General features: G+C 41.8%; 1 protein-coding gene across 1 annotated transcript; it reads left to right on the top strand.

Moving 5' to 3' along the window:
- The first annotated feature begins 249 nt into the window (after positions 1–249).
- rsf1b.1 (remodeling and spacing factor 1b, tandem duplicate 1) lies at positions 250–27,862 on the top strand. The gene is made up of 16 exons (XM_015961888.3): positions 250–430; positions 10,276–10,367; positions 18,130–18,222; positions 18,676–18,881; positions 19,001–19,116; positions 19,214–21,213; positions 21,291–21,575; positions 21,648–21,752; positions 21,844–21,923; positions 22,029–22,083; positions 22,159–22,271; positions 24,997–25,064; positions 25,187–25,400; positions 25,475–25,698; positions 25,784–25,963; positions 27,124–27,862. Exons 1-16 carry the CDS (start codon positions 277–279, stop codon positions 27,672–27,674), a joined length of 4,536 nt encoding a protein of 1,511 aa, XP_015817374.3. The 5' UTR covers positions 250–276; the 3' UTR covers positions 27,675–27,862.

Genomic DNA, 27,862 nt, shown 5'->3' with positions numbered 1-27,862 from the left:
ATTAATATAACGTTTATTATGTGTGCTCAAATCATTTTTATAAACTGACGAGAAACAGGTTAAACAAACAGCTTATTTAAAGTAAAAAAAAAAAAAAAAATATATATATATATATATATATATATATATATATATATATATATATATATATATATATGTATATATATATATCAAAGCTTTTAATTTCTTTTTAATCCACTCGATTTCTAATTTGTGTATTTTATCACCGGAAGTCGTGTCTCTAGTTTCAGCTAGCTTGACACTGGTGTGGAAAAGATGGCTGCTTCGGCGGCAATAGCGAGTTCTTCCCCCGGTTTGTGTCCAAATTACGCCGTGATTTGCTCTTTCCTGGAGCGGTACGGAGCCTTGCTGGACTTACCGGAGCTTACATTTCCCCAGCTGGAGAGATACCTGCAGGACACATCCTCAGGTAGGGCAGAAAACACGCAGCAGCTAGCGAGGACGAGCAGAGCCTTCAGCGTTGCACTAATGATAATGGAGCTACGAGCTAACGTTAGCTCGCTGTGTGTTATTGTGTGTGTGTTTTTTAACCATATTTTTTACTTAAATTCTTGTTAATTGCAGCCCAGGCATGTTGTTGGAAGTGGGAAATGCATTTAAGCACATTTTAGCGTTGATTAGAGTTGGAAACTTCCGAATTATTCGATGATTTCTGTCACTTTTCAGCTTTTGAATTGAGCTTAATTTTTTCCAGCCTTTATCTGCTGCCGCTGCTTCTCACAACAACAGACACAAATGTGCGATGAAAACGCTGATAAACGTCATGATAGTGCACACAGCCAACGTGGGTTTTAAATTACTGTCCTGGTAAACACGCCTGTGTGTGTGAAACATCCTAGAAACTGTGCACTTTATATACAGTTAAAATAATTCGTAAGGTAGTGGTTAGCTGAGCTTCTGCAGAATGATCCGCAAAAGTATTGACATCCGGCTGAAACTTTCAAAATAAAACTCTATTACCTTTAAAATTTTCACATTTTCTGGCAGTTCACATAACTAGTTACTGCATGCTTGTGATAATTTCACTCAATAATTTTCTATTTGAGTTAATTTGAAAAAATTAAATTTATAATTTTTTGTTTGTTGTACTTTCGGCATTGAGGCTAATTTTAGGAGGCTTGACGGTTTATTGTGCTTCCGGTTTGAAGCGCTTCTGATTGGGTTTTAATTTTGTGCCTCAAATTTACAAGTGGTGTCACCTCGTGCGTTCAGGTAGCACCATGGTAACGTGATTTACCTTAATGTCAAAAGAATAAACCTTTTAGCCATTTAAATACTGTCCTTATTTCGTTTTCCTTGGGGTCTGTTGTAAATACATAGGAAAATTTATAGAGTAAATTTTACTCAAATAGAAAAAAATTTACTCTTGAAAAAGACTATATTTGGTCCCAGTCTAAATAGAGTAAAATTTACTCTCTTATTAGTGCAAAAATTTTACTCCACAAAATGAAAATTGACTCTATTGTGCAAATTTATTTTTACTCCAAGTTGAATAGTATGTTACTCACAGTGGAAATAAATGTAACTCTAGTAATAGGTCAATTTTACTCTGACTTGCAACATATTTTACTCTGAAGTGAATTGAACTTTATTCTAAATGGTATTGAATTTTGCTCTGGAATGAAATAAAATTGTAATCCCATTGAAATTGAATTTTATTCTGTAAAGTGTACTCAAAATGTATATCTTCTTTGTACTCTAGACAGAATTACAAATAGAATGGTACTATTACATACAACCAGATTTTTGAGTACAATAAATAGATCAGAAATCAGTCTTAACAGCCTCCTTTATTGTTCACAAGAAACAGTATGGTACAATATAAAAACTGCTATCACCATGACTGTTTGACTGTCATTTGTAAATCAAAAGCTTTAGAACACAAAAGCTGTTCAACACAAATGACATGAGGTCCAGCTCTTGTAGAAAAAACTTGAAAAGCATTGAAATGCTCATTCAGACACACTGTCTGCATCACAAAAGTAACCAATTCTCATCTTTCATAACAACACTGTTGATCTTATGAAAAACTGGCATAACACGATGAACTTTTACACAAACAAGAAAGTCTGCACGGTATATATTTCCATGGTGTTTGGCCCATCTAACATTTAACACCTTGGTGTTGAGTGGTAGCTGAAGAGTCTCTGCAATATCACCACCCCAGTTTAATGCTTTTTTTAAATTTATATTTTCTTCTTATTGAAAGTTTTGTTAAGGTACATAAAATATATAACAACAATAACAATAACAATTGGCACAGTGGAACCGTCGGGTCCGCCCTGTTCCGGGAGAGCCATCCTCCCTTCTCTTCAGAGTCCCATGACCTCTGGTTTTGTCCATATATCGGGGTCCGTGTAGCCCTTAATGTTCCGCCTCTGATGATGATCTGAAGGGGTGCTTCCAGTCCATTATGAAGTGTTCGTATCCACAACAGGCTCTTCCACTAAACATATGGGAGTAGGTTAAACCTTAGTTATACACTCTGCCCTCCATCATCGCGTGGTATTGCTGTTAGTAAATCTCTCCCATTTCTCCCAATTCTTATGAAAACGATCTAATTTAAGGTTCAAAAAGGCTGTCAGTTTTTCCATCTTATATATTTCCTCAACTATTCCCTGCCAGGCTTTCCTTGTTGGGGCATTCTTCTCTAGCCATTTCCTGGTAAGCGCTTTTTTGCCTGCAGCCAGCATGATATTCATTAAATATTTGTCTCTTGTGGGGACTACTGATGGGATATCACCCAAATAAACAGTACAGAAATCCTTAACTACCTCACAACCCGTCACGACTGTCATTGTGTCGACCATCTCCCTCCAATATGGCTGAATTACCGGGCATTTCCAAAAAATATGGAAGTGGTCTGCCATGTTTTCCCCACATTGTCTCCAGCAATGTCCTTCTCTCTGTTGGCCTCTCTGTTTGCATTTTATTTTAGGGGTTATAAAGAACCTGGTAAAATGTTTCCAAGTGAATTCCCTCCAGTAACCCGAACTGGTAGTTTTCCTCTGTGTTTCACATATAGTTGCCCAACTTTCATCTGATATGGTGACTTGTGCTTCCCTTTCCCATTTAATTTTTATATAATTAGTTGACTGGTCTTTGAGTAATTGTAGATTCTGTTAAAGTTTAGTAATTTGTTTGTTTTTAATCTTACTTTGATATGCCTCTTTTATAAGGGAGACTAGGCCGTCCCTCTGTTCTTCCGTGTTTTTTTATGTTACTGTTGAAATAAGACCTGACTTGGAGATATCTAAAAAAAAAATCCAGGTTTTCCAGACCATATGTGTCTAGGGCTGCAACTAACGATTATTTTCATAATCGATTAATCTGTCGATTATTTTTTCGATTAATCGGTTTGTTATTGTTTAGCTGTTTAACCTATACAAGTGATGAATACATTTCAGTTAAGAAAAAGAAAAACATAGGAGAATTGTGCAGTTGACTGCAATCTATTTTATTGCACATGAACACAGCGGTGTAAAATGAGCTAAACAGTGCAAAATATCAGTCCAGAAAATTTTTTGGCATCAAAATATAAGAGGTAAATTCCATAAAAATTATGTAGAATCTAGAATAGTTTGTAAGTGCTATGCATTGCTGGGGGGTGAGTGAGTGTCTTGTTCCCCATGTAGTTGTCCATCGTTGCTTGTTTTTTTCTGCATAAGAAACACAAATTGACTGACATAAGTACACATATAAAACAAAGCAGCACACACACTACAACACTAAATCAATATTATATTATTTGAATTAATTAACAATATACAGTGATCATTTATTTTGATAAAAATGCGTTGTGAGGCGTTTTACAGTGTTGGATAGTAAAACAGCCTTTTAATAGTAAAAGACTTTTTCTGAATTCTCCTGTATTTAAAAATTGAAAGCGTACAACTATGCCGCGTTATATTCACCTGGACACAGCTCGTCTGTATATTTTTCTCCGCGGAGTTGTCCTTTTTTTGAATGAGGAACATAGTTATGGGTTTGTGCCGTTTTTCTCTTAACGAGAACATTCTTATAAACAGACGTGCTAAATTTGGCAAACGCATGATACACAACACGGAGGAGATTCACGATTGCATCTAGTCAATCAGAAGTAGAACACCGTAGACTGACGCGGCAAAAAAAAAAACATATTTAACATCCACTATAACGAACTCAGCTAAAACACTAAGTCCCAAATTTGATCTGCGTGTAGTATATTTAGATTGTTTATTTTCTGTTACTTACCGGGCTGGCGCTTCCTCTGCTGCATCAGCCCCCACATGTTTTCGTCTCAAATGTTCAGTTAGGGACGTCGTGCTTCCGTGCCATGCTAGATGGTTTTGGCATATTTTGCAGGTCACCCGTCTTTTCATGACATCTAGAGTGACGTGCTCCCATACTCGTGAGGTTTTTGTCCGGTGTTTCTCTTCAGTTTAGTCGCTTCTATTTTTCTTCCGTATTTCTTCTTGTTCCGCCATCTCTCACAGCAAGATGAGCGTCAATAACGTGATACGTCATGAAAACCGAGGGCACTTATTGGCTTGTTTCTTCTTCTACGGCTCCACTGGTAGATCAGTGGCTCATTACTGCCACACACTGGCGGCAAATTTAACAGATTGTAACCGATGTCAGATTGTGGTAAAAATAGACTTTATGCGGTAAAATGTGATTATTAAACAACTAATCGATGACTAAAAAAGTTGTTAACTATTTTAATAATCGATTATAATCGATTAAATCGATTAGTTGTTTCAGCTCTATATGTGTCCCTTAATTTGTCAAAACTGTGTAGTCCATCCCTCCCTGCTATTGAGCAAAATGGTCCGATCCCTTTTGACAACCATGCCGCATAGCGGCCATCTATTTGTGCCGGGGAGAATTCCCTATCGCTTGTGACCCATCTAAGTTGTTTTATGTTGGTGTCTGATTCATGTTTCTCACATTTGTCAAACCATATCTTTAAAGGTGTTTTAGTCCATTCATTTAACTCTTTTTTTTCTTTTCCAGATATAATTTTTTATCCCCTAATATTGTCTGTAATGGTAATTTTAACTGTGTCATATCTAAATCTTTCCATTTTGCCACATACAATGGGTCACACCAATAGAGTAAATATCTTAATTGTGCTGCTTTAAAATAACTTTCTAAGTTTGGGAGGGAAAGTCCACCCTTCTCCCTAGGCAGTTGTAGTGTTGTGTATTTAACTCTAGGTTTGCGGTCCTTCCATATAAATCCCGAGAGCATTCTGTTCCATAGTGCAAATTGTTTGGCTTGTATATGTACCGGTATAGCTTGAAAGAGGAAAAGTGGTCGAGGCAATATATTCATTTTGATCATGTCGATTCTATTATATAAATCAAGTGGCAGTATGCTCCATCTTTGGATGTTTTCTTTTAGCTCCTTTGTAATTGGTGAGTAATTTATTTCATAGATGTCTGTCAGTATTTTGGGGATCTTAATACCGAGATATGTAATTATTTCATTGTTCCAATTAAATTTGGATATGTTTTTGATCCTTGCTGTAGGTGTGTAATTATGTGTAATCACTTGAGTTTTTTGGATGTTTATTTTATATCCAGACAGTTCTCCGAACATTTCCATCTTTGTCAATAGGTTGGGCAGACTTTTTTCTGTGTCCGCGAGAGTCAGCAGGACATCGTCTGCGTAGAGACCTATCTTGTATTCCGTCCTCCCTATCCTCATCCCCCTAATTTGGTCGTCCTCCCTAATGGCTTGTGCTAGTGGTTCGATAAATAAGGCGAATAAGGCTGGGCTGAGCGGGCATCCCTGCCGACAACCTCTTTCCAGACCTACCGCTTCAGTTAAACTCCCATTTATTTTTATTCTCGCTGAGGGTTGATAGTATAGGTTCCTAATCATCTGAATGAAAGAGTCTACGAAACCAAATCGTTCCATAGCCAGAAAAAGGTATTCCCATCGGACAGAATCAAAGGCTTTTTCTGCATCCAGGCTCAGGGCGACTGACTTGCTCGGGGTTTTATTCATATAAAATCTATGTAGGGCTTGTCTTACGCTATCTTGAATCTGTCTGTTCTTGAGAAATCCTGTCTGATCAGTGGTGGACCTTTAAAGCGCCCGAGCGCCAATGGCGCTAAATTTTCTCGTCGGGCGGTAAATACTTGACGACTTACCGCCCGGGTGGCGCCCAAGCTTTATTTGTCATTTACACACCGGCTTTCACCTGCATCATGGCCCCGCCCTGTAGGAAGCTGCCGTTTTCGTTTCGCGCGCGTGAACCTGCGCGCCTCTAGCCACGTACTGCACTTGTACGATTCGTGCACGTCCTGCACGATTCTAGTTATTGTCACGTGAACTATAAGTTCACTATTAAAGACGAAGTGGAACCACGCTAGAAACACACAAGCACGCAGGAAGATCGCGCCACCACAGGGATGGGATTTCTTGATGAAATCTCCGGCAAAACGCTTTAAAACTGGTGAGGAGAAGCGAGACAGTTCAAAACGGTATGAAGCAGAGAAGCGTGTGCGTAGGTGGAATGATTCTTGGAGGTTTAAAGAAGACGGTAGGCGCGGAGAATGGCCGTATTTGAGTTGAGTAGCGGCTCGCCTGGAAAACAGACGAGAGCAGACGGAAGCAGCAGGGGGAGTGGCTGAAAGCCGGCGTTTAACGCCGGGGACACACCGGCCGCGGAAAAGCCCGAAGCGAATCGCTCACGAAGTCCGGCCGCTGCTCGCCGCTCCTCAGTTCAGATCAGACGCGCCCCATTCGAGACGCGCCTCGGCTCAGCTGTAGTTTTTCTTTTAATTACTTGGTGTCCTCCATTTCCTCAGCTCTTTTCCTCTGTGTGTGTGTGTGTGTGTGTGTGTGTGTGTGTGTGTGTGTGTGTGTGTGTGTGTGTGTGTGTGTGTGTGTGTGTGTGTGTGTGTGTGTGTGTGTGTGTGTGAGAGAGAGAGGAGAGAGAGAGACTATGCTGTGAACCAGTTGTTTCTGCCAGTTGAATCTCTTGGACTTCCCTACATGTGTAGCTCGGGGGTGCCGATGGATGAAGATATCGCGTTAGCATTCACACTTGTTCAATTTTCAATTTTAATTCTGGTGCCTGTTAGCAGCAGAAACACATCCTCACGTGCTTGTGGATATCATATATTCTATATGAAAACATGACTGTAATAATAAGTAAAGGTTATCAGCTGTTCAGTGTGCTCATAGGAAACGTGACAAAAGAACACAAAATACATTTCTCCTTATGGCCTATATTGTTGTTATCATCAACGTAACATGATTTACAGAATACATGTGACCAACTAACATTTCATGTTCTACCACCGGATGTTTGGATCAGAATATGAACCAATCAGATCTTAGATCAGGTGAGAGCCAGGTGTTTCCCGTCATCCTCTAGGTTTTGCAGCCGGTGGAGAGCAACTGCAGCGCCTTGCTCCAAAATCTGCGGCCGCCTTGATCTCACGAGGTTATCGTTGCCTACGTATGCATGACGTCAGAGCAAGTCGGCGTCAATTCGGACACAAATCTAACCGGCATGCACTGCTCGCCGATCACCGCTGGTCTAATCTGCGCAGAACTGGCTCATCTAGAACACAGTCTATGGCTCGAATACAGCAAAGCGGCGTTGGTGATGTACTGCGTTGTATGCCAGAAGTATGCGACGACAAAATCGTGTTTTGTTGAGGGAACAAACAAATTCAAACTTGAATACGTTATTATGTTTGTGAATGTGTACAAAATAAAGGTTTATTACATTTAAAACGGTTCAGTTGTTATTTGGACTCGTTTTGGCAGCTGACCAGCGGGGCCGGTAGATTCTTGGCAGGGCCGGTAAATATTCAGAGTTACCGGCCCGGCTGGCCGGTTGGTTTTGAAGTTAATGTCCACCCCTGCTGATCCTCATCAATAATTTCAGGTAGTATATTTTTGAGTCTGTCTGCTATTATCGAGGTGAAAAGTCTATAATCCATATTTAGAAATGAAATTGGTTGGTATGAGCTGCAGTGCCTTCTGTCCTTACCCCCCTTCGGAATTACTGAAATTATTGCCTGTCTCCAGGATGGTGGTGCCTCCCCTCCCTCTAACACATAGTTGAAACATTTCAATAATAGTGGCGAGAGCAGATCTCTAAAGATTTTGTAATATTCTGATGTATAACCATCCGTACCCGGCATTTTATTTGTTTTTGTCTTTGCAATGGCTTTATCCAATTCTTGTTTAGTAATCTGTTGCATTAGTTTATTATTTTGTTCCCTCCCAATGTTAGGTAGGTCCAAAGAATGTAAACATTTCTTAATATGTAGAGGGTCGACCTCTTGGGTCTGCGAGTATAATGTTTTGTAATAGTTTACAAATGAGTTTTGTATCTCTTTAGCAGTATAACACAGCATTTGAGTCTCTTCATCTTTAATACAATAAATTCCTCTTTCTTCTTCCTGTTTTTTAATTCTCCAAGCCAATAATTTCTTTGCCCTAGGGCCATAAACATAGTATTTTTGCTTGACAAATCTAGCTTTTAATTCCTCTTGTCTGTCATATAGGGCTGTCGCGGTTGAGGAATTCCCCCTGCGGTGGGTCAGGGCAGCTCAATGTTGCGATATGCGATATTATTGCACCTCATTTTTATTTATGTACTTAGCAAATTTGTTTGTTAATTACTAAACTCATGGCAATATTTCCTATGAAACATTGTGCTTACACATTAAAAAAATGTTAGAAAAAAATACATGGCCATTTGTAACACTTTATTGAATGCAGATCGAAGGGCAGTAACGGCATTTTCTGACTGAACTTAAAAACAACATTCAGGAGGTTTAACTTTGAAATGCAAATTTGGCTGAAACATCTAACAGTAATAAAAAAAAAGTGCCCGTTTTGTTTTGTGGTTTAAAATAAAGTATACAAAATGAGATGTCCCAGGCACTGTCATTTCACTTTAACACACAAGAATAACTGATTTATAACTCGGTCATGTCCTTGTTACGCAGGAAAACCAGCATGTTAACTTTATGTGGTTTGAGAGAGGATCTGAGAGGGGTGACAACATTTCCAGCGACACTACCCCCCCCCCCCCCCCCCCCACACACACACACACCAGGGTTTTTCCTGGCCCAAACTGAGGCAGAGGTGGTACCATCCTGACCATGCGCCAGCACATGCATGCTCTGTGCTTTCAACTACCTCACTTTTTTAAAGGCAAATTGTTATAAAAGTCTCAATAATATGCATTAGATTAGTTCTCTTTTCCCATCTGATATTTATAGTTAAAATATTTTTAAATATTTGACCTACATTTCAGTAACACTTTAGGTTTGTATTAATAACACTCATCTTAGTCAAATTAACACATAAATATATCCAGTCAAATATAATGCATTTCATTAACATGCATTTGTATTGGAAATGGTAATAACATTTATTTTCTGCTGCTAACAATGTAATGGTGGCATGTCTATTATGTACTATGTAGGGTTAGGGGGGTTCCTTTTTGCCTTGGCCCGCAAAATGCCTTGAAACGGCCCTGGGTGTGTGACTGAGTTTTGAAGGTGATCTGAATTGTATCAGATGTATAAATATGACATGTGTATAACTTATTGCTTTATACAGGTAAAAACGTGTAGTGGAGATAAGTCTCCCTATATTTAACTTTCAAGCTTTGTTTTCTTGTTTTTATTTAACTATTTCCTGTGCTGTCTGCACACACACACACACACACACACACACACACACACACACACACACACACACACACACACACACACACACACACACACACACCAGATAAACATCACCAGCAGCTCTGAGGTCCCTTTAACTCTGAGTAAAGTCTATCTTGCATTTTTATTCATTGTTATTTTTTGGAACTTAAATTATCTTTATTGTCAAAATTCTGTGTTTTGACCCTTATGTAGCTATAAAAAAGATGCACTCTGACAGATTGACCATTTAGCAGAGTTCACTGTGGTAATACACATTAAACAGCCTCTGTGTATGAAATGTGCTGTATTAAGAAAACTAATGACTGAAACATAGAAACTGTCTCTCAATCAATTTGTTTTTGTCTTCATGGATCTAAAACGTCTGCCTGAAGGCAAAGCTTGTGCCTAGAGCGTAATTATACTTTTATATCTACACTGGTCAGGGACTGCCTGAGGATCCCTCTGTCGGAGCTGTTGGAGGTTACTGAGGAGACACAAATTTGGGCTCTGCAACCCGGACAAAGAGGAGGGGACGAAAAGGGACTGACCTTAATAACTGCTTGAATTTATGTCTCCTCAGTCCCAAAGCTGCTGGCTGACCTTCATGTCAAGCTGCTGAGGAAGATTGGCAAGTCCGTGTCTGCAGACCGATGGGAGAAGCACCTAGTCAAGGTAAAAGATCACATTTAAGCTCAGTTCTAGGTTATCAGTGCTTTTCTGTTTGGAGTCGTGTTTGTCAGCTGAGATAATAAGTTTTCTGAAAGCTCTCAAATAAAAACTAAGATCAACTATAATCTGTAGTGCTGGGAACAAAGATCTTGTACACTGCCTGCCCTTTCTCTATACATTTAGCATTTGTTTTATTATATGTTATATGCATGTTTGCATGCGTCCTAATTTCTAATTTAAATCGGATGTTTTTTGGTAAGACAGAACTGCTGCTTTTCTGCTGCAAACTAACTTGAGCTTCATTTTTAGTAGATTCTCATCTTTATTTGTAACTTTAATTTGAGAAGTCAGACAACAGGAGCAGCAGCTGACATTTTTATAAAGATCAGTGGGAAAAAATCATCTGATCAGGAAGGAGGGGAAGGTTATTAAACTAATCATGTAGGACAGGGGTGTCAAACTCAAACTCACAAGGGGCCGAAATGAAACTCTGGGATGGAGTCGAGGGCCAAACTTAATATTTTTTGAAAAAGTGACGGTAAATTTGCACGTTTTCTTTATCAACATATATGCAATTTTGAACCTTTAAATTTGGAAACAAACTTATTTCTGCATTAACACTGAATGTGGAATAACCAAATTACACACGAGCAAGTCAGTTTTAAATAAAAGGCATCAGTGGTATTCATTACTTGTGGTATATTCAGCATTTTATAAATCTATTCAGGATTTATGTTTTTTTGTTTATTCATTTTTCTTATTTTTTATTCTCCTTTTTTTCTCCTGTAATAAGTGTCATCGCTGCTGTGACATCTAGCTTTCCCCACTGAGGAACAATAAAGGGATTTTCTATTCTATTCATCTATCTGCAGCCTTTCCACTTCCTGTTTACTGTAGGTTAAATCTTTTCTCACGGGCCACCAACAAAATAAAAAAAATCATTTTATCTTAACTCATTCACTGCCAGCCGTCTCCTGATCACTAACGGCCTTAGCTGCCAGCGTTTCTCACCGTTTTTACTGTTTTTTTTAAGAGTCACAGAATGTTGCGCGCTAGCATGATGTCGATGCCAAAATAACCAAAACAAAGAGGAGACTCACCTCTTACATCAGGAAGAGTCCGCGTGTTTCGAGCATTATCCATTCTTTCATAATCCGTTGTCGAATTGTGATCGGCAGATGCTTTTCCGGTTCGCGCCTCACTTTTTTTTACAGGAACGGCCCAAAACGATCTCCTAATACATGGATGTGTTGCTTCCTGATCATGTGATCTGTGACGTATGCGGATGAAGATCGGCTTCAGGGCCGAGATGTTTGTTCTCTCAGCACGGGTGCTCGTTCCGATGCTCAAACAGTACAAAAATGCAAATGACGACTTTAGTCGTCAATGGCAGTGAATGAGTTAAATGAAAATGCAACATCTCACCTGTTAACTTTCACGTTTTGGAGCAGAAAAAGAGCATAAAACCAGCATATTTAAAGCTCAGTTTGCTGCACTGGTTTACTGTGATGCTCACCTGTTCCAGCCAGATACCTGCATCATGGGGTTGATCTGAGCTGAGGAGGAGACTCCTGTTGTTTTGTTCATCTTCATCATAATAATGACAACATTAGATGACAACAGGTGCTCACATAGGTTTGTGCTGATGAACATGTCTGAGCAGCTTGACCACGTTGTTGTGTGTCGGGGAGGAAACACGACAGCAGCCACAGAGCCGTGCTGGTTTGAGCGTGTTGCTGTTCGCTGGAGTTATATCAGCTCTGTCTGGACGTTAGTTGAAAAACTTTCTCTTTCAGTCGTGAACACATTACTGAGCGGCTAGAATCTCCGTTTCTGGGCTTCAACGTCAGAAAATAGCTGAGTGAACTCGGCGCTGAGCGAGAGGAGTGTAGTTTGTCCGAGACAGCGGAGCTGCAGACAACCAACTACCCCTGACTGCCTCTGCGCTGAAAAAACACAAAGGAGGGGGCGCGCCTGCTCCGCGCTGCCGCCGCAAAGCATCATGGGAGTTGTAGTCTTTGCGGTAAAATCGGCCAGCGGGCCAGTTTTAATATATTTTTGATATTTATCTCGCGGGCCACATAAAAATGCTCCGCGGGCCGCATCTGGCCCGCGGGCCTTGACTCTGACATATGTGATGTAGGGAAAAGGCTAATTGATCAGCAGTCTGAAGCTCTGTCACTTTTTAGATTTACTCTTCAGTCACAAAACAGTTCATTTAAATGCTGACAAAAGAAAGAAAAGGTGGATTTTAGTCAGGAGGGCTGTGAATATTTTTATTGGGTAGAGATCAGTTCTATTCATCCTCAAAAACTTTTTTTCCCCTTCACACAGCAAACATACAGTTTTAATCATGTGACCTTTTTAAGTCCTTCGCTGTCAGCGTTTCTCACAGTTTTTACCGTTATTTTAAGATTCACAGAAAGTTGTGCGCTAGGATGATGTCAACGCCAAAACAACCAAAACAAAGCAGAGACTCACCTCTTACATCAGGAAGAATCCGCGCGTTTTGAGCGTTATCCGTTCTTTCATAAGCTGTTGTTGAATTGTGATCGGCAGAAGCTTTTCCAGTTAGCGCCTCACTTTTTTTACAGCAGCGGCCCAAAACGATCTCCTAACACAGGGATTCCAGAAGTGTGGTGCGCGCGAGGTGAAAAGTGTAATGGCTGCATAGCTCAGAGAAGTCTGTCATATGTCACCATTAGCGTAGCCAGAAACTCATTTGTGGGTGGGCCTAAGAAAAAGTAAGTGGGGCCCAATAAATGCAATTGAAAACAAGTATATTTTGTGTGTGTGTGTCCTCCGCATGTGCCCTAGCTTCATAATAATCCGCTCCGAGCTTCAGCGCTCTGGCCTGCGCACGCTGTTAATAGCAAGATATGTTTCGTATTTGATCATTTTTATCGGTGTTGGAGAAATCTGAAGGTGGTGAGTCATTCTGGCAGATTGTAATTTACACCCTGTCTCATGCAGGTGTTCTGACATTGTAAACCTCACACACAGAACATTGTGGATGTAACTGAATAAATCACGAAATGATTCCCATCTGAGCATTTTTGCATTATTATATTATTATATTAGCACACGGACTGTGGGACAGCATTCTAAATGTGTCAGGCTATTAACAGCACGCTGAAGATCTGAAGTTCAGAGTGCGTCTGTCAGAGGTCAGACGCGTTCCAGCGGAACCACGGCTCACAGGTGCACAAGTGAGAACATCTGCGCTGGGCAGAAGTAATTTTACAACATTGGTTTAAATAGCGCCAATAACGAGACGCGGTGACTGGAGTGGCTCATGGAGCTGTTCCGCACACACACACACGCACACACACACACACACACACACACACACACACACACACATACTGATTCAACAAGCGCACGCTGCACATACTCGGGCGCTGCGCCGCACCGTCAGACTGAAGGCAGAAATGAGCGCTGCCTCCTCCGTTATAAAATACTTTGAAGAGGTTTTATAACAACATTTTTCATTCAAGGTCAAATTAAGATGAGCTTCTTTTGGGATGACGTATTAAAGTTGGGTCCGCTCCAGCCAGTGACTCCTCATGAACCTGACTACAACTCATGTTACTGCACCATTTGTTATTCCAGTCCGCGTGGCAGCGGATCGCAGATTCAGCCACACCATAAAACAGCAATAAGTCGGTCTGAGGCAAAAGTGAACCTCATGGCTATAGCTTTTCCATCTTTTCCCCTATAGACATTTGATTACGCACAAGTAGGTGATCAGTTCAGGTTTACGCAGAGCAGAAGGAAGGAGAGCACTCTTGCCACAGGTTAAACGTTCCTGCTTTAAGAAAACCGTTAAAATGCATTTTTTATGTGCTACCTGGGCACTCTAAATATTTATTTAAAATTAAATCAAAGGAAATTGTAATGGTATCAAATGTTTTTTAATTACTATTTAAAAAATGAAAGTGATGGGGAAAAAGGTCGATCATATTTTTTTAACCCTGTCTGTCAAATGACTGTTTAGCTTGACATCTGATATATGTATATATATATACACACACACATATATATATATATATATATATATATATATATATATATATATATATATATATATATATATATATATATGTGTGTGTATATATATATATATATATATATATATATATATATATATATATGTGTATATGTGTATATATATATATATATATGTATGTATGTATATGTATGTATGTGTATATATATAGCCATGCCCTGATGTGGGGGCTGGGGGGGTGTCGACATGGTCGGGGCATAGAAGGGGGTGCGCGGCTAGATAAGTTAGGGAACTTCTGTCCTAACACATGGATTTTCTGCTTCCTGATCACGTGACGTGTGACGTATGCAGATGGAAGATCGGCTTTAGAGCTGGGATGTTTGTTCTCACGGTGCGGGGGCTTGTTCCGACGCCCACACAGTAATGACGACATTAGTCGTCATTGGCAGTGAATGAGTTAAAGGTGCAGTTTGTAAGACTGACATCCTGTGGTCAAATGTGGTTACTGCATTCCATTTTTGAACAAAAATATTACTCTCTTAATCCCGTTACGTGAGTTTCATGGCTGTTGGCCGTTACGGATCAGTACCAGAAGATTCTAGATGACAAAGACGAGTCATACACAGTAAGTTGATGAGTAGATAAATGGTCGTATCTGGTGTTAAAGGGAGACTTTGCAGTTTTATCTTGCTTTAGAACCTCCTATTGTCCCATAGTAAAAGTGAAACTTACCTCCTCCTGTCTGTGTTTTTAATATTTTAATCTAACAGCTGAAATGTCTCCTCAGCCTTCATTAGTGTCTACAGGAGCGGTTAATCACTTAATTAAACATAGCTGTGTTTGTGATCTAAAACATGCAGGAAACGTGCTGGAAGCAGACTCTAGCACTGGCATGTCAGTTCCACATTACCTTAAGACTAAAGTGGGACCTAACAGGTAGCGGCCTACCAACTCTGAAGTTGCACATGTGCTATTTTGCCAGCAGGTGGCGGTGGAGTCTGAGTGACATTTCATTTCATTTTAACATAAACAAGAAAATCATTTATAAATGTGAAAAAGTTCCATTATTATGTCCAGGCATTTTTACCACAGGGGTCCGCAACTTTGTCTTGATTAGAATTGTTTAATTGTTGTTTTTTATCTGTTTTTATGCTGTTTTTATTGTGTTTTTATTTTTTGATCTTTTATTGTATTTTTTAATGTGATTGCTTTTTATTGTTGTGTTCAGCATCTTGGGCTTCTGCTAAAGGTTGTGGAAGGTGCTCTTGAAATGAATAAATAAAATGGCATTGAAAAAGTAGCTTGAGATATTTTTAGAGCCGACTGTTTGCTTCTAGTTAACCGTTAGCGTTGTTAGCTCAATGTTAGCCTCTAGCCTGCTTCACCTGGTAGTAGAATAAAACAAAAAGATGCCATGTCTACGTAGGAGTACAGAAAATAACTTCTGGGTCGCTCTTGTTTACTGGCTTCGGTTCTTTAAACAACTCTGGAGCTTTTTGCCTGCTTGTGTCGAATTACAAATGCCGGCGCTGCAGCGTTAGCTCACAGCAGATTCGGCAACCTCAAAAACTCACCGAGTGTGAACAGGAGCTACGTCCTTGTAGTGGTGCTGCTAGTGGTGGCTACATTTTTGTTAAGTGATCAATAAGATGTGATATCCCATATAAATATGAGTCTGATTGAACTTTGAATGTTGGATTTAGGTTACTCTAGGTTCTTTGACTATTCAGGGAACACACACTTCATATTAATCCAGACAGAGTCAAGTATATAGTTATAAAAATGAATTTCATTCTATTTTCCTAAACTAAGTTATTATACACAACAAAGTATGAATGAAATGGTGGGATGTAAGCTAGATGTTTAGCAGAACCTTGTAAGTATCTGAGAGAGCTTGTAATGTCTGTGTTGTAAGGTCAGTTTGGCTGTATGGTTTGATAAACTAGAGATTATACGTAAAACCGTCCGACACAATCGTGCAGAGTCTTTTTGTGTGACTGTCAATCTCTGCGGTCCGTACGAAAATGAGCCAGAGTGGGGATTTACCAGACGACGTGGCTACAGGAATCCCAAAGAGTCACAGATGCAACCAGGATCTGCAGATTAAACGTTCCACGTCTGAGGTTTTGGGTGGCTCTTAAAAGAGCCATTGTCCGATATCCCTCGCAAACGTGGCAGAGAGGCTTTGACCTTGGTGTCAAAAGAGAGGATGGTTCCCAATGCTTGCTCACCGATCGGCCGGACCAGGAGACAGCTGGAGAACTGAGGAATCAGGAATGTTTACAAATGTAGACAAATAAGACAAAATAGCTCAGTAAATCACGCCTTCACTCAGACACTTGTATGTTTTCTCTTAGTGTGAAGTGAAAATGTTATTACACATTACTGTGAAGTGAATGTTAGAACATTAATAATAACAATAAGTGTGTGTAATATTCACACATAAGAATATTGATTCTTATGTGTGAATATACTGATTAAATTATTAAATCAACTAATTGTTACATCCTGGCTATGCTAGGAAGGTCAGGAGGTAACATGAACCTGTGACCAGATGGAATGGGGGAGTACACGCATTTAATAAAAAACAGCTTAGAAATAAAATTAATGAAAAAATATTTTGCCTTTAAAAAAGTGAGGCAGTTAGGGTATGCATGTGCTGGTGCATAGTCAGGATGGTACCATCTCTGCCTCAGGCCCTGTCCACACGTAGCCGGGGATCTGCCAAAACGTAGATATTTTTCTACGTTTTGGCCTGTCATCCACACGAAAACTGAGTTTTTTCACACGAAAACGGATCTTTTTAAAAACTCCGGCCAAAGTGAAGATCTGCGTTTTCTCCGTTTTGGGTGTCTGCGTGTGGACAGACAAAACCGAAGTTTTTAGGTCCGCAACGTCACTTTCCGTGACAAAAAAATGCTGACATCACGTGTGCGAAATGTGTTTACACTAGCCGGCATCATGGATGCCCTCAGAGCTGCGCTCTGTCACTACCCGATCCATCAGTTGTCCAAGCGCTTTCTGCTTGTTTGTTTTTGCAAGCGGAATTACTGCTCCTTGCGGAAGACCACAGGCAAAGGACGAGGTTAAGAACGGGGGAAGTACTGCCGCCTACAGGTCTGGCATGTCCTTAACAACGTATTTATCCGGGTACGTGTGGACAGAGTTTGTTTTTAAAACGAGGTGGTGTGGATGCAAGTTTTTGGAGGGGCGGATATTCATTTTTTAAAAAGCCCTGGCTACGTGTGGACTAGGCCTCAGTTTGAGCCAGGAAATACCCTGGTCCTTGGGCAAGACACTTAACCCCCTTTGCCTGCTGGTGATGGTCAGAGGCACCAGTGCTCGACAGCCTCGCCTCTGTTGGTGTGCCTCAGGGCAGCTGGGACTACATCGTAGCTCATCCCCACCAGAGTGTGAATGGGTGAATGGCTGATTGTGTTGTAGTGTCCAAATATTGTTTTTCTAGTTTACTTTTTTTGCACAGGTTTGTATTGTTTATATGTAGATGAGTTAAAAAATGTAACAAAACGCTCTGACAAAACAACAGTTAATGTGTGATGTCAGTTTTTGCTCTACAGCTGTGGACAAACCCAGCAAAAACCCTAACCCATCAGGAGAATCTGCTGCTGACAACCAGGAGTTTGCTTTGATAAAGACAGGCTTCTAACAGCGGTTTCTTTGTTTATTGCCACGTCGTTCTGAGAGTTGGCCGTTCTTCACATGTTGTGTCAGTTAGCCGTCTTGTTCTTGTTGCAGATTTGTCAGGAGGTCAACGCGGCCTGGGCGTGGGAACTCGAGCAGAAAGGATACAAGGAGCTGCCGGTGGAGGGCAAGACAGCCATTCTGAAAGTGAGAACTCTGCCTTTTTCTTGTTGTTTCTAGGAGAATACCTGTAGAAAGGTGAGATAGGCCTCTCAGAATAGTTTATATCAAACTACATCTGTAAATAATCTTAACCCATTAATCGTTGACGCATCCTGTTGTTGACCTGGTTTGATTTCTTTCCTTCAGTTCAATTCAAGTTTATTTATATAGCGCCAAATCACGACAAGAGTCGTCTCAATGCACTTCACATAATAAACATTCCAATTCAGGTCAGTTCATTAAGCCAATCAGAAATAATGTTTCCTATATAAGGAACCCAGCAAATTGCATCAAGTTACTGACTAGTGTCAGTGACTATACAGCAATCCTCATACTAAGCAAGCATAAAGCGACAGTGGAGAGGAAAACTCCCTTTTAACAGGAAGAAACCTCCAGAGAATCCTTTCATGGATCATTTTGTTGCTGTTGTTTCTCCAGCATCTGTGCGAGTGTCAGTTTGACGAAAACATAAAGTTTAAAACCGCCGTCAACGATGAAGACCCCGATAAGATGCGCCTGCAGCCGATCGGTCGGGACAAAGACGGACAGATGTACTGGTTCCAGCTGGACCAGGATGATAACGTCCGCGTCTACGTGGAGGAGCAGGACGACTTGGACGGGTCATCGTGGAAATGCATCGTCAGGTTGGGCAGACAAGATCAAGAGGCTTTAGCCTCCTGGAAATGAGATAAAATTCTAACGTTTTAGTCATTTTTTTCTTTTGACGAGGAAGCATTTATGTTTGATTTTCTTCCGACTTTAGAACTAGAAATGATTTGGCCGAGGTCGTCGCCCTGCTGAAGACACAAATTGACCCGGCGCTGCTGAAGAGAGACGAGGAGCTGAAAAACAAAACTGACCAGGAGGACAAAGAAAAGGGTGAAGATTAAACTAAGATTTTGTGATTTATTTGAAGATAATCTGCTCTTAATCGCATTTTATAAGCAACAATCTTCTGACGCTTGGTGATTTTCAGGTGACATTAAAAAAGAGGATGCATCAGATGAAGACGGCAAAGACACAGACAAGACTGTTTGTTCTGAAAAACACGAAGAGACACAGAAAGATGAACTGAAGTCTGAAGTTTCAGAGGAGAAATCATCGCTGAACGGCATCGTTGAAGGCAAGCCGCAGGCAGAACTGGAGGCAGAAAATGTCGTCACCAAAGCTGAGAGCATCAAAGAAGAGCCGATGGAGCTGGCCAGCGTTAAACCAAACCCCACCGAGCCGATTCCGCTTTGTGAGACGTCTTCTGCACCAACGAAAGAAGAGGCTAAGAAGAAAAGCTCAGAGGAGATCCATCATTCCATGAAAAATGAGCATCAGGCAAAAATCCCCTTGAAAAAACGAGGGATGAAGTTTAGTGAGGACTTTGACAAAAACGGGACCATAGCAGCACAAAATCCTGCAATCACTAACCTGAAGGAGGCTCGCGTAGCCGAATCAGCGTTTGAGCCACCACCGAAAATTCCGAGAGTCAACGATCAAGTTAACGGCGAAATCCCGCCCTCGTCTGAGAAAGAGCAGACGAGTAAATCCAGAGAAAACGTCGTTCCAGCTGCAGGAGAGGATGGATCACGAGTCAAAACGAGTGAAACGTGTAGCACAGAAACTCTAAAGGAAGCCAAGTCACAGCAAAGCAACGCTAAACGATTAGACGATGAGCAAGAGCTGAAAAATGGAGTAGAGAAATCATCCAGTCATGAAAAACTAGAACATAGAATTACAGAATCCGGGTCGTCGGGTAAGACAGACTCAGACCGTTTAGATTTAAATCAAGGAGCTAAATCTAAAGAAGCTGATTCAGAATCAACGTCGACAAAAATGTCCAACGGTAACAAATCAGAGTCTTCGGCATCAAAGGAGGAACCAGAATCCACCAAAACCGATGCAGAGACATCTGTTGACTCTAAAGCCAGCGTATCAGTCATCAAAACATCAATCACTGACAAATCAGAAGAAACAAAGAGCCTTAAGGAGGTTGTTGCTAAAGACGACCAATCCGAATCACCTAAACCTGAAGAGCAGAGAGACAAAACCAGGAAGGAGAGTTTGAGTAAAGCAGGTAAGAAGGAGGCAGAAAATCCTGACAGAGTGACGAAAGTCAGCTGTGAGGATCACACGATGCGGGATGTTACCCCGGCGAACGACTCCACGTCCAGGCCGACTGTGGAGCCGACCCTGGGAGAAGACAATCTCACAAAACCACAAGAGGGTCATAAAACCGATACGAATGTTGATGAACGCAAGACGCCGGACATCGTTTGTGAAGGGAAGAATAAACCGCCTAGTCCCGTAGAGAAGACCTGTAAAGAAACTGAGGAGAAATCTCAGGAACTCAAGAAAGAGGAGGAGAAAAAATCCGACTCGAAGGAACCCAGAGCAGACGGCGTGAAGGATACTGAAAAACTTCCAAACGACAAGGAAAAGGAAGATTCTTCATCTGAAGGGGTGTCAAAAAGTAAAAAAGAGACTAAAAAGTCCCAAAAACAAAAGCAAACATCAGTGGACGAAGACGGATCTGAACTCCAGAAATCAAGCAAAGAACCTGAAGTAGAATCCTCGAAAACCGAGAAACAAACGAGCGAAGGATTCGCCTCAGACGAGCAGAGCAAAAACAAAAGTAAAGAGGTGGAGAACGGCGGTGAGGCTCCAGCAACAGAGGACGCTTGCCAGAGAAGCAAACGTCCAGCACATCGACGAAGAGCCGAGCTTCAGAGAGAGGAACGCCACGGAGGAGACTCTGAGTCGGACACAAACACCAGGATGTGTCTCCGGAGATCGCCAAGGATTTCCAAACCGACGCAAAAGGCCGTGGAAATCCAAGACAAGAAGACGGAGAAGCCTCCGACTGCTTCGCCACCACAGAAAGATGAGGAGGAAGAGGAGGAAAATGAAGAAGAAACTCAATTGAAGGCTGTTCAAAAGAAACCCAAAGAGAAAAGAGTGAATCAGGAGAGCCATCCCAAAGTCAAGGTAGGAATAACGACTCCTCAACCCGACTGGGAGACGGTTCCTGTTTTCACACAGGAATGTGTTCTGCTTCCTTTTAGGGGAGAAAGAGGAGAAGAACTCGCTGGTCCAACACGCGGGCGCGCCGGAAAAAGAAAAATTCAGATGATGAGAGCGAGAACAGTGATGAGGAGTCCAGCGAAGAGGAGGAGAGCGAGGAGGAGGAGGACGACAGCGACGAGGACTACAAGGTGGAGCGAAACAGGAAGAGGAGAAACCGGAACAGAGAGAGACGAAGCTCGGACTCTTCCACGTCCTCCTCCGACGACCTACCTCCTAATGACGACCCCTGCAAACACTGTGGTCTTCCGAATCATCCTGAGCTGGTGGGTTCTTGCAGAACATTCCTGCTTGCTGCTCTTTGTTCTTGCGTAACTTAAAAAGCACGTTGTGTTTAGATCTTGCTCTGCGACTCGTGTGACAACGGCTACCACACAGCCTGTCTCAGACCTCCTCTCATGATCATCCCCGATGGAGAGTGGTTCTGTCCACCCTGTCAGCACGTACGTATCGCTCTGAGCTGCGGAAACGGATCACGGCACATCAAACAAAACACGAAGGAAGCTGAAAATGTTTCTTTGATCCCGTCTGCAGAAGCAGCTCTGTGACAAACTGGAGGAGCAGCTCCAAAACCTCGACGCCGCCTTGAAAAAGAAGGAACGGGCTGAGAGGAGGTGATACGGTTTCTGTTTTTGTGCAAGTAACTGTTCTCAAATTAAAAAATTACCATCCAATCTCAACTCTTTTAACATTAAAGTCCATCGTTTTATCTCCTGTAGGAAAGAACGTCTAATTTATGTAGGCATCAGCCTGGAGAACATCATCGAGCCTTCTGTGAGTACATGCCGAGGTTTGCTCTTTCGTCACCTGATATTTGTGAGAATAAAAGAACCCTAACACTCCTCACAGGTGGAGGTGGAGGAAGAGAAGCCTGACATCATCATTAAAGAGAAGAAAGAAGCAAAGAGGAGTAAGAGCTGGGGTCGAAGGTCAACGAGGGCAAAGAAAACCATCAGCTACAGGTTTGAGATGACTGGACTGAGAACATAAACGTGAAGCTCTAGTGTGTTCTAAAAGCTTATGTTTCACAGGAAATGGTAATAATTTTAAAAAGTGCTACTTCATAATAATAATAATAATAATCTGTTTTCAAATTTTAAATCGTACATTTCTACTGGATGCTTAAGCGACACGTACCATCCACGACTTGTAGCACGCAGCGGTTAGCGGCTGTCATAGTGGACGTGAAGTGTCACGTTTTGGACGCATCCCAAAAGCGTGGTGTTACGTTGATCTGCTAAATCTACACTTTGTGTCCTTTTTTATGTCAACCTCCGCAGTTCAGATCGGGCCGGACAGGAAGTCAAACACGGGAGCTGTGTAAAACATCTGGAAACCTTCAAAATAAAAGACAGATTTCCAGTTGCTTGAAGAGTAGGTTAACTGAGAAGCCATTTTTATTTGTTTTTTGAAAATGATTGGTCGTTCTGAGTTTAACATGCAGGGTGAATGTGAACAAAAGTATTACCCCTGTTTCAGTTAGTGTTAGCTTCTGATAGAAAATAGACGTAAAAAACACTAGATTCAGAAAGTCCTGACAGATCTACGTCCACTGATGGGAGCAACGCCATTTAAAATAACGGTGTTACTAAAAAAAAAAAACAGTTTTTCCAGTAACGAGTAATCTAATCAATTACCGTCCCCTTTTATCATAACGCCGTTTCCGTTACTGATAAGAAAATGTGTGCGTTACTAATTCAGCAGCGCGGTGTGTTGAAGCCGTCATCAGCTGATCGGGAGCTAAAGAGGCGGATGTCATCCAAGCGCACCACGGCCCGTGAAGAACGAGGAAGACGTGATGAATAGTTACGGCTGCAGATTCGCTGCTGCTGCCGTGGCCTTCTTAGTGTGACAGCGCGACGTCCCGAAGGTCCGCGCTCCCTGTTCACCGCTCAGACGTCACCACCTTCTACCTTCCTAGATCATCCAGCTGTAACCTGTTTCTGATCATGCCTTTAGTCCTGCTGTAACACTGATGTATCAGTCTCAAACGCCATGGAGCTCAGGTGTTATCAGAACTACCTGTGTGTGTTTACCGCCCAGCTTCAGCTCTTCTGTGGTTGGGTCTGACCCAAGTTAGTAAATGTAAGTCCTCCATCGGGCTTGTGGCTCTTCTAGTGTCATTTTAAAGGATTTTATTTATTTATTTAACCATTACTAGATTAGCAGCAACAGAAATGCTACTAAAACACACACTTATGTGAAGCTGGAAACATTAGAATACTGTGCAAAATGACATTTGTTTCTATAATTTAACTAGACTGAGAAACCATTTAAAGGCTCAGGAAATTTTACAGGTGTTTCTATTTGCAATTATAAATTTTAGCTGAATGGGGTCTTGTTAAATGTCACACAGTGACCTTTTAATAGTGCAGATTATTGTAATGTTCCTGTTAGTAGTTCCAGTTATTAGTCATTTAAATTTCAGTGTTGTAGTAATTTATAATAAATTAAGTAAGTTTAATTAAGAGGGAACCCATTTTTCTTGCATTCTTCAATGAAAAAAGTAACGAAATATTTATTCTTCTTGGTAATTAGTTACTTTTATAATCTTGTAACTGTAAGTAACTGAGTTACTTTTTTGACAAAGTAATCAGTAACTATAACTAATGACTTTTTTCAAGTAATGTTCCCAACACTGTCTACGTCACACATTCATTGACTCACCCATCTTGACTCACGATAGGGAAGGCTGTTGTTGTTTTAGCATCCAGGAAATAGCTGAGAACATCTCAGCTAGTAGAAGGTTAGTGTTAGTAACTCCACCACACAGCAGAACTCCTCCAGGCTTGTGTTATTTGCGGAGATAAAACATCTACGTTGCAGAGCAAACAGAGTCGGTGGTAGAGTCGTGTTGCTGTTATCCAGGAGAGATGTCCAAATATTAGGAAATCCAAATCTTGTTGTCTGAAGTTACTTTGACCTCCATCTGACTTCTCTGTGCTGAAACAAGCGCACTGGAGCTTTTTTTCCCTCCAGAAAACAACTTACTAGGCGTTTGTTCCTACCAGAGACCACTGCAAATGAATTAAAAGTACGCGTCCGGTTAGAGCTATGTAGCTTCAGCTGTGGGTTTGTGTAATCTCTTGATATTTGAAGTTTCAGTTCAGAAATATCATTTAAAAAAGAAAAAAATACGATTTTTTAAAAATTAAAAACGCAAAAACTTTATTTTTTCCAGAGAAGAAAAATGCAATGATTAATAACAAAAACGCTGTTGTTTATTTTGTCTGAACTGGGAGTTTTTCCCAACTGCCTGGACAGGTAATGTGGTGTCACGCCAAGGTAATCATCCCCATTATGATGTAGGGAGCACGCACCGGGCTGGAACATTCAATACGGTCAACCAGTTCTAACCAGATCCTGAATTGTTAAGTTTTACTTTTGTAAAAAGGTAAAAGTGAGCATTATTTATTATTTGTTTGTGGGTGACAGAAATAGAAAATAATATGTGTCTTCTTCTCGCAACAAGGCAAGAAGGTTTCCCTAATAGAATGATGTCAACTCCATCCATATGATGCTCAGTAAACCATCAGCTCTGTGTTTGTTTCCAGACGTGGGGACAAAAATAACTTTTGGGTGATTCATATTTATGTCTGAAGCTATTTCCTGTTTCAGACAACAAAAATTCCAGAAAGTACAAATGAAACCGTTAGATCTTTACATTTTTTTTCCCACTTTTTACAGATTTGATGAATTTGACGAGGCCATCGAGGAGGCCATAGAGGAAGACATCAAAGAAGCAGAAGGTGGAGGTAGGAGAACGGTTTAAGTCTACTTTGGTTTATTAAAACAGTAATCAGAATGAGACGACAAAACGTTGGCGACGACCTGACAGTTTGTTTCAAATAAAGTTTTCTGCTTGTCTCTAATACAGGAGCTGGTCGGGGTAAAGACATGGCCAACATCACGGGTCACAGAGGAAAAGACATTTCCACCATCCTCCAGGCAGAGGAGGGTAAAGAGAACGGCCGACCGCCGCGACCCAATGCCAGTCAGCGCAAGAAGAAACGCCGGCGGCTCAACGACCTGGACAGCGACAGCACGGTGGACGATGAGGAGAGCGAGGAGGAGTTTTGCCTCAGTGAGAGGTTGGTTCTAGAGCCTTGGCTCCAGCCTTTTCCCTGCTGTGGGTCTTTACTGAACTTTTTATGTTTGGCTTCAGCTCCGAGGAAGAGTTCGTCGCGTCGGATAACGACTCGGAACCGGAAACAGACCAGGACTCGAAGGACAGCGAGTTTGGCAGCAACAGAAGTGGCAGACACCACTCTTCCTCGCGGAGCAGAAGACCACAGAAACGAAGACAAAGCTCTAGAAAGAGGCGGAGACCAAAATGGTTCTCTGACGATGAAGAGGAGACGGATGATGAAGTGGAGGAAGATGAGATCGGTATGTAGATTTAACCTTTCTGTGAGCTTTTAGAGAGTGGTTGTGTTGTAGGTTTGATCCAAACGGGTCGTGTTTGTGTGAGCAGTGACTGAAGGCTCCAGTGATTTCAGCGACAGCGATCTGGATATGAGTCGACGGAGGTCTCGGCGGAGCCACAAGAAAGAGGTGAACTACTGTGAGACGTCTGAGTCTGAAGGATCTCAGGCAGAAACTAACCGGGCCAAGATGAAACCCAGGCGGCGCCGGGACAGCTCCGACAGCGACGGTAAGTCAGAACCACACAATGAACCATCAGGAGACGGTCTGTTGAGCTCATGATTGTTTTGGGTGATTTCTGGTTCTGGAAATCAAAACCACATATAAAATCACCCCAGGGTGATTTAGAGGCATGATTTTCATTTATCTTGTTGAGTACAAAAAAATTATCTTGTGGAGTGTCAGATGTAATAAAACGTCTGTACCTACTTTCCTGTGTAAACGAGTAATGTTGTAATGGCCCCTGAGAAACGGTTTGTCATGAGAAAAGCTGGTTAAACACATCACAATCTTACATATACCCCCTAAACCAACACGTACCGCCCACTTGTTTGTGGCAAGGCTGCTAACCGTACAATTAGCTAGCCCAAACTACTGCTAACGCTAGCCAATGCTACTGCTAAAGCTAGCCTGAGCTACTGCTAATGCTAGCCCAAGCTACTGCTAATGCTAGCCAATGCTACTGCTAAAGCTAGCCTGAGCTACTGCTAATGCTAGCCCAAGCTACTGCTAATGCTAGCCAATGCTACTGCTAAACTAGCCTGAGCTACTGCTAATGCTAGCCAATGCTACTGCTAAAGATAGCCTGAGCTGAGCTACTAACGCTAGCCTGAGCTACTAACACTAGCCAATGCTACTGCTAAAGCTAGCTTGAGCTACTACTAATTCTACCCTGAGCTACTAACGCTAGACTGAGCTACTGCTAATGCTAGCCTGAGCTACTTCTAATTCTATCCTGAGCAACTAACGCTAGCCTGAGCTACTGCTAATGCTAGCCTGAGCTACTGTCCGTGCCCTTGTTGGTCAAGAGGAAAACATCAAACAATATTGGCGCACACGTGTAACATTCCAGGAGTGTACCGGGAATATCCAGACTTGGAATGAACATCAGATAGCTGTCTATTTAGTAACCCAGATTCTGTACATGGAGTTTCTAGCTTCAAGCAGTAACCTAGAGTCGTTATGGTAAATGGGCCAATCATCATGCAGCTCATTTAATGTTCATGCCCTATCTTTCAATTAAAGGGCTTTATAACAGGGTTGTGTTTGGCCATTTATCAGGGCTCCTGGGCCATTTAGAGCCCCAGCAAAGTCTCATATTATACAGAGGCTCAAAGAAGTTTCCTATTGAAAAACACTTAACTGAAGCCGTGTGTTTTGCTTCTCCAGCAAGTTTCTCTAAAGACTCTGAAGAGGATTTGAGAGGTAAGAGGGAGAAAAGAAGAGCTGACTCCTCAGAGGAAGATTTCCGGCAGCGGCGCAGGCGTCTAGCACTAAAACGCAGGCGAGCGTCCGAAGACGATGACTCGGACGACAGCTCAGACGAATCTTCGGAGGAGGACCGGCCCGTCCGTAAACGAGTGAACCGCATTGACTCAGACGACGACGACGATGAGCAGGATGAAGAGAAACCGAAGAAATTGGTGGAGGAGGATTCAAAGGGAACAAACCAGTGGGACAGCGGTACGGCTGAGCTGCAATCCACCAATGGACAGAACGCGGCGAAGAGCCACGAGGGCTTTGCCAATCGCCCCGCCCCCGCTGCGCCGGGCCTCGTCTCACATCTAGAGCCGCCCAAAAGCATCGGTTCCACACCAGCTGCTGCCACGGCGCCCAACGGTCTGGTCGGCCAGGAAATCGCTGCGCAGGACGACGAGGAAGACGACCTGTTGGGAGTCACAGACCTCGTGGACTACGTCTGCAATAACGAACAATTGTAAAAACACAAGCTGTGTACTGTTTCCTTTTTATGTGGTATTGTATTTTTATATTGCTTAACTTTATTATTCCCTCCCCGCCAACACTTGCGTTTTGTTCCTGGAGCTCGAATCTTGATGGTCTCTCCCAACAGCATGAACTGGATCACCAGTGCAACGCTGTTCCCGTGAGACTGTGCAGCCAGTAAAGG

The sequence above is a fragment of the Nothobranchius furzeri genome, chromosome 10 (genome assembly GCF_043380555.1).
Source record: "Nothobranchius furzeri strain GRZ-AD chromosome 10, NfurGRZ-RIMD1, whole genome shotgun sequence".
NCBI classification, from domain to species: Eukaryota; Metazoa; Chordata; class Actinopteri; order Cyprinodontiformes; family Nothobranchiidae; genus Nothobranchius; species Nothobranchius furzeri.
Note: the sequence above shows the minus strand (reverse complement) of the source record. Positions and strands in the feature narration are given on the sequence as shown.